The following is an 18,597-nucleotide window of genomic DNA, read 5'->3' on the forward strand; positions in this document are numbered from 1 at the left end:
TTATCATTTGACAGGCATTTTCGCCAGGTCCCCAAACTACATCGTAGCCTATTAGTCTGCAAGAACACTGTGAGGCAAGTTGCTTAAAAACTTACAAGCTACAACGACTACCAATTAGCATGTTGTAGCATAATAATTAGCCAACAACGTGACCGATAGGTGCGCAACTCTGCAGTGACATTTGGGGTTTTATAATATCAAGCCGGGCGGCACTTGTGGCGCGCGCTTATGTTGCTCCTATATGTGGATAGTCATGCAATGCAAATTCAGTAACTTACAGGCAGGTAGAAAGTGAGAGATGGCGAGTTATGGGAATGAAGAAACGTGTTGTGTCTTGTCTATATAAACAACCCTCCAAAAAACATCGATATTTTTTTGAGGATTCCAAAAAGTCAAAAAAAATATTTTGGGTCGCACAAAAAATGATAGGGTCGGTCGGCAACCGGAACCAAAACATTATTTTTTTTAGGCCCTAAATGCAACCTTGCGTCCTCCACTTGGGCTTGTGGCCTCACATTTGGCTGATTCCCCGCCTCCGTGGAGAAAACAAATTACGTTTCCCCGCTGTCAGCCTAGCCAATACAATTTTGGAGGGACTATTCTTCATTTACCATCCTGTTTGAAAATGAAAAAAAGACTTAACAATTGAGCTTTTGCAAGATATTGAAATATAATGCTGTTGTCAGTGATGTCATCACAACGTATTACTTCCTGGTACTAGGCCACAAGCACAAGTGGAGGACGCAAGTTTGCATATTGGAACGCACACAAGGAGAGCACACCTTGCAGGTAGACAGGCATGATTAAGAGGACAGAAACAGAGTCTCCCCAGGAGTCAAATGAACAATTTAAAGCACAATATTGAAAACACCACTCAGAACACGCAGATGCGCACTCATGAGTGCACACACGCGCTCACACACACACATATACAACACACACGCACGCACGCACGCGCACGCACGCGCACACACACGCGCACACACACGCGCACACACACACATCTCACCTTGCAGGTGATGTCCAGGCCGTACGAGTTCTCCCCTCGACTCGAGGCTCCGCCCATCTTCTCCACCCGGCTGATGGCTCCCAGGGGTACGTCCAACACCACCACATGGTCCTAGAGGGTATATACACCAATCTTGAAGTCAAATTTACTACCATTTAATACCTTTTTTCACTACCTTTAGATCATTTTTACAACCATCACGGCACTTCGTTGCGAGTGTTAACAAGACATTTCTTTGCAAAAACACGCTCGAAAGGGAGGCGTGCGGCGGACGGTACCATGCTCAGGGTTTCTCAGTCATGGAGGAGAATTAGGGAGAGCACTGGTTAATTAGGCCTACTCCACTCACCAACCAGGCGGGTCGGGAGTTAAACCGACAACGTTTGGGCTAAAAGTCTAACTTAACCATTTAAATTTTAATCAAAATGCTACAACTAAAAAAAAATAACAGCTCGTTTTTTCAAAAACAATACCTTTTGAGAAAATGTACTACTTTTAAGGCCATTAAATTTTGCTTTTTGAAGTAATCAACTTTTAATACTTTTTACAAACCCGCGGACACCCTGTCCTAGAGGAACACCGGGTTTCAGGACATCAATACACACACACACACACCTTCTCTCTTCATCAAGTGCCCTCAAGGCTCTCAAAGCAACATTAGCATGATGTCCAACACCATCACCGGGTTTCCATCCATCCATCCATCCATCCATCCATCCATCCATCCATCCATCCACCCACCTACCCACCCACCTACCCACCCACCCACCACCCACACCCACACACCAACACCCACACACCCACACACCACACACACACACACACACACACAAACACACACACCCCCACACACACACACACACCCATACAACACACACACACACACACACACACACACACACACACACACACACACACACACACACACACACACACACACACACACCTTCTCTCTTCATCAAGTGCCCTAGACCAGGGATTCTCAAAGTGTGGTCCAGGGACCACTGGTGGTCCGTGACAGCGCTCAGGTGGTCCGCGAGGGAATTTCTACTTTTCCAAGACAAGTTAGCAGTAGGCTATATTTGTAACAGTATTACAAAGCTAAACATAACTGACGCCATATTTTCACCACAATAAGACAAGCTTGTAATGTGAATACAAAGTAAGTGATCTGCATCGAAATTAGCAGTATCAAATTATCACCTGTCAACTCAGTTGTCAACTCAGTTGACAGGTGGTCCCTGAACATTTTTGGGGGGACAAAGTGGTCCTCGGTGCCATAGACTCTCAAAGCAACATTAGCATGATGTCCAACACCAAAGCAGGGGCGGGGATAGGGGAAGCGTTTTCATCTGAGGACCACTTCAAATGTTATAAAATTCTTCCAAAGTCTTCCGTACTATGAACACAAACTAGGATTGTTCCAGGTTTCAAGACTCACTTTCAATTTCACTTTCACTCCACACTCCATCAATAAAGTAATTCTAAATTCTTTGGGTCTCTACAGTATTGCCTGTTGTCTTATGTTTTTTGATGAATTTACTCATTCACTCAGTGTACATCAGAAACGCTGAATGTAAATGACTTTTGCTGGCCTTAATTTAAAAAAGACATTATCAAAATCGAACAAGAAAGGATGCACCTTGGACATCCCACTTTTTGTTGCACTAAAGAAGGCAGAGGCCAAAACATGTCTTCGCAATAAGATATAAAGGCCCGTACACACACGTCGCTGCTAGTTACTCGCTCAGCGGATGAAGTCAGTAGAATGTCTACGTGTTCCTACGAGTCTCGCTGGCGAGGAGAGTACAAGCGATGCGATGTGGGCGGGTTCCGAGATAAACTTATTTTATCTTCGAGCGACGCAAGTTAAGCGAGTAACCAATTGGAATGCAGAATACAGATTATTGACAGGTGACGTTGCCCCTGTGGTGTTCTGACCATCCAACTTCTGCACGCCATCACACTTTGGTTAAAAGTGTTGAGGAAAATACATACAGTGTACACCATCAAAGGCTCATATGCATGGTTGTGCACAGCACACGATCAACGTTAAACAGCGTAGGCCTACATTTTGTTTCGTACGGACGTTATTGGCGCGGACAGCGGGAACCATGACAACCTGTAAACAAAATCACCCAGAGCGAGTGGCAAGTAGGCGAGTGGGCAAGTAGGCGAGTGAGCAAGTAGCAAGTAAATAGCAGCGACGTGTGTGTACGGCCCTAAAGTGTTTGCAGTAAGTGTTTGCAGTAAGTTTTTGCAATAAGTGTCTTTCCTTTTATTTAAGTTTTGAGATCTCTTGTCTCTTCACTGTCTCTTTGGCAAGCGCTCTAACTCTCAAAGTAACATTGGAGTGGTGTCTTGGGTTGGGTTAATATCATCACTCCCGCTACCCAGCTTTAATTCTGTTTCAAAGAACCAGGGGATTAGAGAAAGAGAAATGGGATTAAAGCATGAGAAATGGGATTAATCTTACTTCTCCCCCTTGAAGTCGGTAAGATTAATTCTCTCGACATTTCTGAACTGAAGTGCTTCTTTTAATATATTTTTTTATGGAAGGAGAAGACATGTAAAATAAAAACATTCTCCAGTATCAACATTTTGGATGCTGAATCAAAAGTGTTTGTCTAAGTCTGTGTCGAGTCAAAATGGAGATGGTTGAATGATAGGATAGAAAAGCTTCACTGAGTATTCAGGTTTCAAACAGGAGAATATCCTGTTTATATGTGTAGAACAGCATTCCTCAAGCATACTATTCTCAAAAATGGCAACATTTGGAATGAATGAATGAATGAATGAATGAATGAATGAATGAATGAATGAATGAATGAATGAATGAATGAATGAATGAATGAATGAATGAATGAATGAATGAATGAATGAATGAATGAATGAATGAATGAATGAATGAATGCGTATGATTCTTGACAGAGAATTCTGCCACTATTGTCTTTAAAGTCTGAATAGTCCTTGCATGCACCTGCGCTCACTAAGAAAGAAATGATCAGAAAAAGAGAAAGGCCACCAACTTAACACAGAGTGCTCTGACAGCTGAGAGGTGCCCACTAGTCTGTGAGAAGGTGCATGTGTGTGTGTGTGTGTGTGTGTGTGTGTGTGTGTGTGTGTGTGTGTGTGTGTGTGTGTGTGTGTGTGTGTGTGTGTGTGTGTGTGTGTGTGTGTGTGTGTGTGTGTGTGTGTGTGTGTGTGTGTGTGTATGTGTGTGTGTGTGTGTGTGTGTGTGTAAGTGCGTGCGCGGTGTTTGAGTGTGTGAGTGTGAGTGTGTAAGTGTGTGTAAGTGTGTGTAAGTGTGTGTGAGTGTGTAAGTGTGTGAGTGTGTGAGTGTGTGTGTGTACGTGTGTAGTTTATGTACACATGCATATGCATGCGTGTGTACATGTCTGTGACCTCCCTATGCTCTGCCTCTGCCTGAGCTCATTCCAACGTAACATCTGGCTCTGTTGCTTAGAGACTGAGCAAGGGATTGGTAGCCAATGGCGCAAAGGACAGGATGAGCACTAAGACAGCATGTTTTGGCTTCAGACACCATGTTCAGGATTCATCTTTGTGGGGCAGTCGTGGCTCAGTGGTTAGAGCACTGGGTTGGCAACCCAAGGGTTCCCAGTTCAGTGCCCGACCGAATCACGGCTGAAGTGCCCTTGAGAAATGGACCTAACCCCCACATTGCTCCCCGGGCGCCGCTCAGCAGGCAGCCCACTGCTACGGACTAGTGTGTGTACTTCAATGTGATTCACTAGTCCAAATGGGATAAATGCAGATAAAGAATTTCCCCTACCTAGGGGACCAAAATTGGCTCCAATCCAATCCAAATTGGCTGTGCATGAAGACAAACTGGTCTACTTCTCAGTGACTAGACCCAGGGATGACAAAGTGACAGACGTTTCGTTTCGACACACCTGCGTCTTCCTCAGAGTCAGTCGAAAACGAAGTCTTTTTGTGCACCAAAAAATAAAAAACCTCTAAAAGTATGCCGAGTGCTCCGGTAATCCCTGGGTCTAGTCCAGGGGTGTCAAACATACGGCCCGCGGGGCGCATCCGGCCCACCAGAGGGTTCAATCCGGCCCGGATGTGAAAAAAATAATAAAAATTCGTATTGTATTGTATTGTAATAAAATAATAAATATAATTGGATTTGTATTGGTCCCTATTAAGCTCAAACTGGAAACGGGATGTTAGAATGCGTGAAAATGCAGGAAATTACATCTAAGAAATACAACATTTTTAGACCCCCAGACCCCCTGCCAAAATGAACTGTCCCAAATTGTATTAATTGACAGTTGGCAATGAATGAATGAGGTCAAGGACATTTTGCATAGTATTAGCAGTATTGCATTGCTTTCATCACACTTAAAACGTGATAGTACTGAACACTAATCCTCTGCTTTACGTTTTTTTTGCGATGATGTTACTAATGCGGCCCGTATGAGGTCCACATGGGTTGTATGCGGCCCCCGGACCAAAATGAGTTTGACACCCCTGCTCTAGTCACTGAGAAGTAAGACAGTTTGTCTTCATTCTGCTGTCCTGGACTGTGAGCAGCACAAGGGCTGAAGCGCAGACGTCCTTTCTTTATCTGTGCATCTTGGACTGACTAACCAGGGAGGAAGGGGTCAGGATGGAGTTGGGTCCCTACAACCAAATTTAATTAAGAAAATGTGTGATTTTGCCTGGGAAATGTCATGGTGGTTGGGCTTTGGTTAAAAATAGCAGTTAGCATGATAAGCAACAGCATATTTACAATCTGGGGTGAATTTCTCAAAACCAAAGTTGCTAACTACATTAGCTACTTTGCTGTTTTCAATGCATTTTCCCATTGGCAACTACAGAAGTTGCTAACAGGCTAACAACTTCTCTTTTGAGAAACTCACCCCTGAAGCGCTCCCTCGGTTTTCCCAACAATAAAAAAAAAAACATTCCAGGCGCCCATCAAGTCCCCTGGTAGTGGTCATGGCAACCGGCCATGCTTTTCCTGCCACATCCTCCTCCGAGGTTTCTTTCTACCCACAATGCAATTCCCCAAAGGCCTAGCCTGGTCCCAAAATGCATGCACACATCCACAGAGGTGTATGAAGTAGAAATAGAAGCACTCTTCCAGATGTAATTGCAACACTAGTGATATGATGTGACATGTTTTTATCTTTGTGATATCATACGTCGTATCATATCGTAATTACATCTGTAAGAGTACTTGTATTTCTACTTTATACAACTCTACACACGCACATACACACAATCTGATTGGAGGATGGAAGAAGTCTTCAGAGAAATTCTTACAAAAAAAGAAACTTACCCCATCACTCTTGAAGTAGAGTCTGTAGTTTGTGATGAAGACTTTGCCTTTCAGAGCGCCATTAAAAGGGCAGATGTAAATGATGTCTTTGTCTGCAGGATGAATAGAAAGGGGGGGGGGGAGGAAAAAAATAGGGTTAGTAAAGGACAGAAGCGGAGAAAAAGACAGAGCTAGAGAAAGAGAAAGAGAAAGAGAAAGAGAGAGAGAGAGAGAGAGAGAGAGAGAGAGAGAGAGAGAGAGAGAGAGAGAGAGAGAAATGTTGTTCATTGCATCACCTTCTAAGGGTCATATTACAGGTGATTGGATAAATGTAACACTAGGGCGATCAGATCACAATAAAATAAAAAGCTGGACGATGAATTGGCCAAGAAATTATTGCGATAAAATATAATGACGATGAGATACAAATGCAAATACACCCTTTCTAATTTTGAAAGCGACACGGCTGGGGGTACTAGATATATAGATATGTATAGATAGATGGATAGATAGATAGATAGATAGACAAGGCAGACAACCAAGACTGACAATCAAAAGTACACCAAAACGTTTAGGCGTCATTGCGCGGAGTGAAATGCGCCTATCTGTATTCAGTCTCTTGGGTAGAGAAAGAGAGAGTGACAAGGAAAACAAAGAAGCACGCACAAATATCTTATTGTGGCCAAACAAGTTGCAATGCTGTACAAAAACCTGCACGATACATTGACTTATTGTATATTGTGACAGCCCTATGTAGCACATTCAGCATACGAAGGGAGAGGCCCTTCTTCACACCAACAGCACAACCCCCTACAAGCCTATTCCATCAAGACCACTTGCGCCCCAAAACATATTCATTTCCAAATTCCATGTAAACTGTTCATGCCTGAGAGAGCGAGCAACAGAGAGAGAGAGAGAGAGAGAGAGAATAGAGCAAGAGAGAGAGAGAGAGAGAGAGAGAGAGAGAGAGAGAGAGAGAGAATAGAGCAAGAGAGAGAGAGAGAGAGAGAGAGAGAGAGAGAGAGAGAGAGAGAGAGAGAGAGAGAGAGAGCGCAAGAAGTAGCGCTAGTATTCATTTCTCAATTCCATGTAAACTGTTCATGTCTGAGAGAGCGAGCAAGAGAGAGAGAGAGAGAGAGAGAGAGAGAGAGAGAGAGAGAGAGAGAGAGGCAAAGAAAGGGAGCTTGGGGTCATGAGTCAAGGTCAGAGGTGAAGGCATCTCGTTTGGCTGCCCTTTGACCTCCCAGCCTGAAGCCACATCCTCCAAGACGCCAAACACTTCCCACTATAGGCCTGACCGCCTGCCCAGACACCACGCAGCCAGATTTTGCCATATTACCCATTCCTATGGGTATTCATGGGAACGGGTAAGGCAAAATAATCATAATCAGTGAGGATGAATGGTTACATTTAACTGCTTAAATGATCTCTGCGATGAATTGCTCAACACCGTGGTTAAACATGATGGCTTTGACAAGAAACACCTAGATTATGCTCCCTGAAAAGATACAGATTTCATGTTGTGAAAGTAATTTCTAAAGTTGCTAAACCAAAAAATATAAACAGTCTCACCCCCCCACCTTGACTAACAAAAATTCTGTGGGGAACACTGAACATACATGTATGACAAAAGCGGCGTACTATGGCAATGTTGCTCCGTGTTGGCCTTGTTTACATACCGCCATTCCCCACTGCAGTATCCATAGCGCCTCTGTGGCTTCTGTCTTGTCAGGTTGTATTTTTGGCAAGGTACAACAGAACATATTCTTAGCAACTGTGATTTTAAACACTTCAAATTCATACAAAAAGCTTGAGAATTTAATCTCGGGTACTGTATGGTCACAGCATTATCTATTCATAAGACTTCGGCCTATAGACCCGAAAACCAGCAATGTACTCGTTTGAGTGATCTTTACTGGCATATGGTGATGTATCAAGGGCCGTACACACACATCGCTGCTATTTACTAGCTTCTCGCTTGCTCGCCTACTCGCCTCTCTTTCATGGAACGTTCGCTGAAAGTTCCCGCGGCTTTAACTGCCAATGAACAGGCAAGAAGTACCAAACTCTGCCTTCCAATTGGTTACTCGTTTACTCGCCTCGCTCAAAGATAAAATATTTTCAACTCGGGATCCGCCCACATCGCATCGCTTGTACAGTTCTCGCCTACTCGCCTGCTAGTCTCGCTGGAACACGTTGACATTCTATTGAGTTCATTGGCTGAGCGAGTAACTAGCAGCGACGTGTGTGTACGGCCCTTTAGGCAGATAACTGCCTGTGAATCTTTCAGGTTACTCCTCTCCAGAACGCCGTCACTTTACAAAAGCACTCTGCAGGGCTTCCTCTCTCTCATTAGCTATTAATGACAATAAGAGCCCGCCACTTCCACCAGGGCTATATTTACACACACACACACACACACAGACAGAGACGCACACAGACGCACACTCCACTTCCACCGGAACTATATTTACACACACAGACACACACACACAAAAGAATAGGCAACGACACAGACGAGATATACGCACAATCACGCACAGACACAGACACACGCACGCACACACACAAACAAACAAACACACATGCACACAGACACACACAGACACACACAGACACACACACACACACACACAGACACAGACACACACAGACACACACACACACACACACAGACAGAGACGCACACAGACGCACACAGACGCACACAGACGCACACAGACGCACACAGACGCACACAGACGCACACTCCACTTCCACCGGAACTATATTTACACACACAGACACACACACACAAACGAATAGGCAATGACACAGACACACACGCACACAAACACACAGAGATATATGCACAATCACGCACAGACACAAACACACACACGCACGCACGCACACACACAAACACACGCATAGACACAGACATGCTGTACATGCACACACAGACACATAGAACGCACAAACACAAATAGACAGAGACACACGCAAGCACGCAAACACAGACACACACACACACTTAAATATTGCATGCCTGAGGATGTACTTAAGATAGCATCAGGCAATAATGTTTGCTGCCAAGAGCCACAAGGTGATTCATCCTTTCAGTTTTTTTAGATGCGTCCCACGCATCTCTATAAGAGGCTTTGGTGTCCGTCCGTCCGTCCGTCCGTCCGTCCCTCCGTCCGTCCGTCCGTCCGCCCTCCCGTGATGTGTTTCCCTCCCGTGATGCGTTTCTGAATTGTGATTCCCTCCTGTGATTCCCTCTTGTGTCCACAAGGTGGCAGTCGCTCAGTTTTGGCCTGGAGCTCATGCGTGCAAACCAACCGTGCTCTTTGCCAGTGAGAAAAACATGGCGGCACTTCCTGTTGATTTTCACATGAAAGTTTTGCTTAATTTAAAGTCCCTAAGCGACTATAAATGTTGTGGCTTCCATATATTGATGTAAAAGTGCCCCACGAAGTAATGAAGCACAACAAAGTTACTCCACATTACCATTTGACCACTCGTTTTTCTATGCTAACAGGGTAGCTAATGTAGCATTGTAAATGATCCAGGGAGAAAGGGGGAAATGTTGTGATTTCAGTCCGCCTGAGGCAACGATTTTCGTGGGGAAGATGACCTGCATCTCGGTGGCATTGAACCACGCCCCCGTGCCTTATTTGGCTCGCTCAGCACGTGCGTCCTCAGTCCAATCGCAATGCTTTATTTTCCCCAGACGTTTAATCGCATTTAAGTGAAAGTGCCATGTATACACATCGCAAAATAACTCTTAATCCGATCTATTTAAATCGCATTTATTAAATCGGACTTAAAAACATCATGTACACGTAGCCAATGTCTCATTGATTAGTTTATGGAACTTACGGTTTGTCTGTTACGGTCCACGAAGACAATATCCACGTGAAAACGCAAACGCCTGCAAACCACTGTTTTGACAGAAATACAGTTCACCTGTCGCCTACTCTGTTTTCTTCCCAAAGCGGCATTTAAAAGTATTCCATGAAATCAAACATCAACGTCACTTCAAATAGGTGACAGCATCATGCTCACACATGAAATAACACTTCAGTGAGGGGGGGACATCACTGCTCTCATATTAAAGTGAAAAGAGAATTTCACATTTTAGTTTATTTAATGTAGGCCTATGCAAAATTGCAAATAGCCTATTCATTGAAATCTGTCCAGAAAGGGTTGTAATGTTTGCCTGTTTTTTATGTTTGTAATTAAAAAAAAAAAAATAAAAAAAATAAAAATAGCCTAACAAAAATAGAGATTTTATGTTAAAAAAAATGTGATATGGGATGGACCGATGGCCCCCCTAAGCTAAATTCGCCTTAGGTCCCCACATTGCTAAATGTAGTGTAAGGGATTATTTTGAAAAGACAGTAACATGTAATCAGCAATGCATTACAGTTTTTCAGTAAATTGCCCAACACTGTTGAAATCCTATGGTACTTTTTCAAATCCAGGCTTATACAGTACATGGTAGGCTTATTGATAAATTGCCTTGACAGGTTATGAGGAGGCCAAGGGGGCGTTTGGGCAAAAAAGGTTCAGAACGGGCATAGACGGACGCATCTGTTGTCCGCCTGTCGGACTTGTTTATTATTACTTTGATTCTGTTTTGTTTAGTTTTTTACGCAGGCTGTTTATTTCACCCTGTCTGTCCCGTCTGACTCTCTGGACCTATCCATCTTTGCTCCTGACTGCAGAGAGAGAGAGAGAGAGAGAGAGAGAGAGAGAGAGAGAGAGAGAGAGAGAGAGAGAGAGAGAGACAGACAGACAGACATACAGACACAGACAGACAGACAGAGAGAAAAAGAAAGAAAAAAAAAAGAAAGAAAGAAAAAAAGAAAAAAAGAAAGAAAGAAAGAAAGAAAGAAAGAAAGAAAGAAAGAAAGAAAGAAAGAAAGAAAGAAAGAAAGAGAGAGAGAGATCTTCACACTATTGTTCGCTCGCCATTTTTTTTGTTCATTTGTCTGTTTGACGTGACCAGTCAGTCTTTCACTTCTGATTTCTTTTTGCATCACTTCTATTCCCTCTCCATCTCAATCTGTCACGGACACACACGCACGCAACGCGCACACACACATGTGCACGCACACACACACACACACACTCTCTCTCTCTCTCTCTCTCTCTCTCTCTCTCTCTCTCACTTACTTACTTACTTACTTACTTACTTACTCCCTACCTCACCTTTCCTCCTGCCCTTCTCTTCACCTCGCCCCACCCTTCACTATGATAGATGACACGACGTCTGGCTCTCGTGTAATATTCCCCTCCTGGTGATCGAGGCACACACATACCACCTGGGTGCCACGCCGGTCTCCAGTCGATGCGACCTACCGTACTCAACGATCTGAGCTACAAAGCAGATCCTGCATCAGAGGGAGTTTGGGGTTAGGTTTAGGTTTGGGGATTGAGCTAGCTAATTTTAGGTAGCTAATTTTGACAAAGCAGCCTCTCTCAGTAGAACACTGTGCCATAGCAACAGTATTAGCAGAGATTCTTTAAGTATAGAGATATGCCAACATAATAGGTTTCTATGGGCACCTAACATAACCAGGTTCCGGTCTGCCGAAAGGGGCGTGTCATAATGCTCCTACAATGAATAGAACAGTCCTTAGGTCTGCCTAGGTCTGCCTAGGTCTGCCTAAGGGGGGCCATAATAGAACCAGGAAACAATGGGCCAATGGAACCTCTCTCTCTCTACTCTCTCTGGTAGTAGCCGCAGAGACGGTTTAAATGCATGATTTAGAATAGAGAATCTTTGGTAGCAGTAGTAGCAACCCCCTCCACCACCACCACCTGGTCACATGGTCAGCATGGCTGTTTCACCAGTAGGCTGCATTGCTGGTAGCTCATCTCAACAGAACACTGTGCCACAGCAACTGTAGTAGCAGTAGTAGCAGCAGCACCACCACCACCAGCACCACCACCACCAAGTCAGTGTTGGCTGTTTCACCAGAATGACTGCATTGCTGGTAGCTCATTTTGACAAAGCTTCTCATCTTGACAGAATACTGGGCCACAGGAGCAGCAATAGCAACACCAACACTGGGCCAGATATTCTTTAAGTATATAGAGATATGCCAATGTAATAGGTTGCTATGGGCACCTAACATGACCAGGTTCCGGTCTGCCTAAAGGGGCGTGTCATAACACTCCTAGCATTGAATAGAACAGTCCTTAGGTCTGCCTAGGTCTGCCTAAAGGGGGATTCCCCCCTCCCCCTTTCGACAATAGAACCCGGAAAAAATGGGCCAATGGAACCTCTCTCTCCCTCTCTACTCTCTCTGACTGGGCTACAAGCAGTAGTAGCGACGACGGCTGCAGCAACGGAGGCTGTTCATGTTATGGAGCTAGCGCATGGGACAGGGGCCAGCGATTCGATTACTTCCGATGCTCAAGATTGCCTCAAGATATTTCGGGAGCAAATCAATGTCCAATTAAATAAAAGCACTTGAAAACATTGCAAGACTGATACAGACTGATTCAGACTGATACAGAAAACAGCCAATAAATTGTTGCTCAGTATCTGACTTGTATTGCCTAATCATGACTGATTAAACATTTGCTTTGTTTTCAGTAGAAATGTAATGCATTGCATTGCATTGTAGAATTGAATCGGATCACTACCTCCCGAATCGTGATCGAATCGGATCGTGAGGGTAGTGCCAATCCACACCACTATCGTCATGTCAGATTAGATCACGATATATCGATACATTTTGATGATTATTTACACCCCTCACCAGGACCAGGACCAGGTCAGCTTTGAGTGACAGGCACAGGGGAGGAGAGGTGGTGAGGGATCAAATAAAAAAAGACTCCTGTCTAAAATTAGCAGCCCAGGGCCAGAGAGAGAGAGAGTGTGCATGGAGAGGCTGCAGTGGTGCTGTGCCGCTGTACAGGACCCACACCCACGCTGCATTATTTACACACAACACCACGAGACATTCCTCACAATTCCTACCTCTTCTTTTGATGGCTGCTGTGCTGAAAAAAATGTTTAAGAAAATAAAGAGCATGCCGCACACTCTGCTCCATGCTTTAGTTTGAAGTAATGTTTTGGCCGTCTAGATTCTTCAAATTAAAAAAAAACACCAACATCTCTCTAAAAGTAGTCTACTCTACTCTACTTATATTCACCCCAGTTAGTGAACACCTGGTCCCTAGAGCATATGCTGAAAAAAGTCTAGCAGAGATTTGGGCTTAGACGGGCGCTAGGGATGTGGCACCGGGCAGGCTGGAGGTGTAGACTGTCGACTGTTGTTAGTTGCATCATCTATAACACACGCGTACACACACCGTAGCGCACACACGCACACACGCACGCACGCACGCACCTCTTGATGATGTAATGTTAAGTCTAGTGTGGAAAGACTGTGGTCTGCTGGACCTTGCCGATTTCTCATGCAGACTACATATGAATGGCATTTCTAAGCAGAACGAATGAAAGAAATAAGATACTGGCTTTTAAGTGATACTGTCCCATTTTTGGAAATATTACACATCCCCTTGAGTTAAATTAATGAGTCATACCTTTCTCCTGTACTTCTGTAAATTTTGCCTCCAAGCTAGCAGTTGACATTGAGTTCTATGAGAATGATTGAACGTAGAGGAGAAAGGTAAAACAATACCGGTAATTTAACTCAAGGGGCGGTATAATATGAGTTTATTTCCAAAAATGGGACAGTATCACTTTAAGGGTAGGTACTATCAAAAATACCGGACTGGGCAACAACTAATCAGACCCCTGCTTCTGACTGTGAATGACTTGGCTTTCCCTTTTCATTGATGCCCGTTTTCTTTGACAAAGCAACAGCTATGAACACAGGCAGGTTGGCCAGAGAGACATGAATTAAAAAAAATTCTACACTGGCCCAACTTAACGCTAGGGACACATAGCAGGCGAAACGAGCGAGGCGAAGAGAGGCGAATTTCAGTGTTCCATTCTGACAGCTCAGCCGTCATCAGGTCGTTTGCGGCGAATCAAATGGAATGGAACCATTAAGTTGTTGATTCGATTGGTCGCCACAGGCGAAATTTGGTTTAATGGAAACTTGTTTTAATAATTTCGCTCCTGTTTGCTTGCTTTCGCCTCCCTCATTGGAATGAATGGCTTCGCTTGGCGTCCATGTGTCCCTACCGTAAGACAAATAAAAGCACTCTACTCTACCAAAACGAATTCTCTTGATTCCGTTTTCATTCTTTTCCATTTTCATTTGAATACAGTCACAGTAGTGTACACAACAAAGTGTACAAAGCCGAACAAAGAATTATCCCAGGTCACTTAAGGACAACGTGTGTGTGTGTGTGTGTGTGTGTGTGTGTGTGTGTGTGTGTGTGTGTGTGTGTGTGTGTGTGTGTGTGTGTGTGTGTGTGTGTGTGTGTGTGTGTGTGTGTGTGTGTGTGTGTGTTTGTGTGTGTGTTTGTGTGTGTGTGTGTGTGTGTGTTATAGTCTCCATCAAAGAGCTCTGTGTGTACTACACGAGTGCTTCAGGGTATACTGAATGGAATCAGTAAGTAGAGTCCTTGGCAGCAATGACTGTCAGACAGAGAGACACAGCCTGGAGCAGAGTCAATGGGAAACAAACAGTGATCTCTATCTGTGTTTCGAGGTGGGCAAAAATGATATTCATGTTAATGGTTTAAGCCATGGCCACATGTGAGATGTCTCAAGCACCTACAGTGAAGTGACTTACTGTACAATGGCCTTTTACAACCCAAAGAAATTAACATCCTTTTGATTATTCCATTGCTCCAGGGACTGTAACCTGAATGATAATAAATGTAAGTCGCTATAAAAAATAAAATAAAATAAAAGCGTCTGCTAAATGTAATGTAATGGTAATGATTCATGTTTACACTTCCAAGACTGACGTGGAAGTGCTACACACAAGTGAAGTGAAAGCCCAACTGGGGAAACTCCAACTCCCATTGTCATCGTGACACAGCACACAAGTGCACACTGCGAAATTTTATTTATGCCTCTCCCGTGCAAGAGGGCAACCCCCAATGGTGACCGAAAAGATGTGTCCCCCAGATGTAGCAATGTACATTGCCAGTTTGACACAGTAGTACAACACATACTTTTCTTGCGAATCTCTTGCTTGTCTTGTATATTGAACATTCAAGTACATTAAGTTTATAATTAAGCAGAATAATGTTTAATAAAAAGTGTTTGTACCGATTTGAAAAATGTCATTACAGTGTCAATTACATGTTAGTGATGGCTGAAAATGTGCGGACCAGTTAAAATTCTTGGTTTCGAAATGAGGCCCAAATGAAATTCTAATTGAACAGCCTGACGGTATAGGTTTCAGTGCCTTGCTCAAATGGCGTAACTGTCAACTCGCCAGGAGACGCTAACTGATGAAAGCTAACCTTTACACTGCCTTTTCTGAGTAGCAAATGTGCTAAGGTAATACACCTGTAAATAAAGACTTTGTTTTGTGAACAATGTGCTCACAATGGCAAATGAAAAGCACACTTAACCCTGAACCACGGCAGGTGTCTTGTGACCGCGTAGCAGAATGAAAGCACCTAGTTTACAGAAGCACGATTGATGACAAGAAGTTAATCGCGCTGTCAAAACTGTTCTTGTGCTTGCACAGCCTGTCTGACAACATACTCTTTGTCACCACAGAATGACACACTTTCACTTTCATCTCTGACTGTGCTGACCTGCAACCAGGAAACTGTCGGTTGTCTGTTTGTTTGTTTTCAACCGCGCAAAGCAGACAAGCTGTAGAAAAGTATGCTGCCGTTTGTGAAGATTTAACTACCACTTTTTAGCATTTCCTTTCCGGTTGACACTTTTTCTTTCCACACTCCCCGAACTACCTTCTCGTTTAGAAAAGCAACAGGTTGCGGAGGTAATGTTAAGTCGCATTATACGACTCACTTGCTCAAAAGTTGAAACAAGGCTCTGTGGAGAGCAATCACCTTCGAGGATTTGCTTTAGCGCTGCAGACATGACACTACTAAGAAACATGATGGAAAAATTATCATTAACTGGGACAAACACGGCACATTTGGAGACTGTGGTAAATGCAGAGACAGCATAATGTTTAACACAAGTCTTTCTATTTCTGGCTTAGCTGCTGCAGCACGGACCACATCTTTACCCATGTGGAAGTTTAGCCATGTTCAGGTGTGAAAAATGTCACAACAACTCGGCCCCAACTAACGTGGAATTTTTTGGAGACATTGTATACTTTCAGAGGCAGCACAATGTCTAATAACCATTCCTCATATTCTGTCTACACTGTTGCCACGAGGATCACATCTTTAGCAATGTGGAAGTTTAGCCACGTTCAGGTGTGAAAAATGTCACGTGATGAGGGTAAAAAAAAATACTTAGACTAACAAGGGACTTTTTGAGACTGTGCTTACTTGCAGAGGCAGCACAATGTTGAATACAATTCCTCATATTTCCTTCTATGCTGCTGCATTCGGTGGTCAAATACTGGTCGAAGCTGGACGCCATGTGTTTGAGGCGTTCTCTCTCTCGCTCTCTCTCTGCAGATGGATCTGCAGAAGGTTTCACTGTCCAACTGATCTTTTACAAATCCAAACCATCTCTGAATAACTGAACCATTGTTTTTTTTTGTATTTTCCAAAAACCTGGTCTTCCTTGGTACTCTGGGCTGGCGCCCTGCAAGCTGTGAGGTTCAGTAAAAAAAAAAAAAACCCTCTGGTTTTGCATACAGATGCCGGGCACACATTACTGGAGTAAAAGGGAGCTTAGATGCAAAAACTGGCAGCGCATACTAAAGGAAATGGTCACATATGTAGCTTCACTTGCCATCAATTCTTTGGTGATGCACAGCATAACACCTTGCATAATTCTGACCAGTTATGCTGGTCTTTTCACAAGGTTTCATTGAAAGAAGCAAAGTCTAATCATTGTCATTTTATGACACTCAGTCCACATTCCGTGTCATTAACCTCTGACATAGACTTAAAGTGATACTGTCCCATTTTTGGACATAGGCTCACACTACACCTCCCCTTCAGTTAAATAATTGAGTTTTACTTTTCTCTTGTACTTTCAACTGTTCTCTGCAAATTTCACCTCCATGCTAGCAGTTAACATTGAGTCTGATGAGACCAGCTGACGGCTAGCTGGTCTCATAGCACTCAATGTTAACTGCTAGCTTGGAGGTAAAATTTGCACTGCCGTACTCAGAAAACGTCAGGAAGTACAGGAGAAAGGTAAAACTCAATTATTTAACTAAAAAAAAAAACAGACCATGCAATGGCCAGGCTCTTGGAAAGAGCTCACCAGAAAATGAAATGTAATGCAATGCAATGCAATTGTGATGTAATGCGATGTAAGTGACTCACCGATAACCCTCTCCTCCCCCGGAAGCAAGGACACGTCAGACAGCGGCTCCATCTTCAGACTTTCACTGGACGCCTGCCGACACAGACACACACACACAGACACAGACACACACAATTATTTTAACATGTCTAAGAGAGTATGTGCACAATAACAACACAAAAAGAAGCATCAACATAAACAGCATCATTGAAGCAGAATACAAACATATTTGATTTGATAAGAAGTATTTAGAAAAGTAAGTTATGCAAGTACTACGCAGCCTGACAGGGCTAGTGCATTCCTCCACTCATCCACATGTGGCTTCTTTGGTAGTAAATCACAAACACGAATCACACACACACACAGATACGCGCATGCAAGCGAGCAGGCACACACACACACACACACTCGCATGCACACGTGCATGCACGCACACACACACACGCACGCACACGCACACACACACACACCTGGCATTTCCATTTTCCAAAAAGACATACCATGCATCCCCAGCTGACAAGCACTGCGAGTGATATGAATGAATGAGTGAGAACCGGCAGGACAGGCCCGTCCACCGCACTACACTACTACACTCAGGGAAGCTGACAAGGGGGGACAACAGGGTCAGTTGTCCCGGGCCCAAGGAGATGAGGGCCCCATAATTGGGTCCTTATTACATTGAATGTATTGAGTGGGGGGGGCCTATTCAGATGACTTTGTCCTGGGCCCAGCCAGAGCTGCCAGCGGCCCTGACTACATTACATTACACTCCATACGCCACTCTGCACCGAAGTGCTTCACTGACACCGTCTCAGGGTCACCATCTCTGGATAACTGAACCATTACTCCGAGAGAGAGAGGGGGGGGGGGTGATAAAGAGAAAGAGAGAGCAAGAGAAAGAGAGAGAGAGCAAGAGGGAAAGAGAGAGAGAGAGAGAGCAAGAGAGACAGAAAGAGAGAGCGAGAA

General features: G+C 44.0%; 1 protein-coding gene across 3 annotated transcripts in view; it reads right to left on the minus strand.

Annotated features, from left to right (window-relative positions):
* mtm1 (myotubularin 1) overlaps positions 1–18,597 on the minus strand; it is a 68,888-nt gene that overhangs the window by 37,695 nt on the left and 12,596 nt on the right. For all 3 annotated transcript variants that reach the window (XM_063186665.1, XM_063186663.1, XM_063186664.1), the window contains exons 3-5: positions 17,652–17,724; positions 6,318–6,409; positions 1,010–1,120 (exon numbers count right to left, since the gene is read on the minus strand). In XM_063186665.1, the coding sequence (XP_063042735.1) occupies positions 1,010–1,120; positions 6,318–6,409; positions 17,652–17,724 (276 nt within the window). The remainder of the gene's footprint in view (positions 1–1,009; positions 1,121–6,317; positions 6,410–17,651; positions 17,725–18,597) is intronic.

This window comes from Engraulis encrasicolus, chromosome 21, assembly GCF_034702125.1.
Source record: "Engraulis encrasicolus isolate BLACKSEA-1 chromosome 21, IST_EnEncr_1.0, whole genome shotgun sequence".
Lineage (NCBI taxonomy): Eukaryota > Metazoa > Chordata > Actinopteri > Clupeiformes > Engraulidae > Engraulis > Engraulis encrasicolus.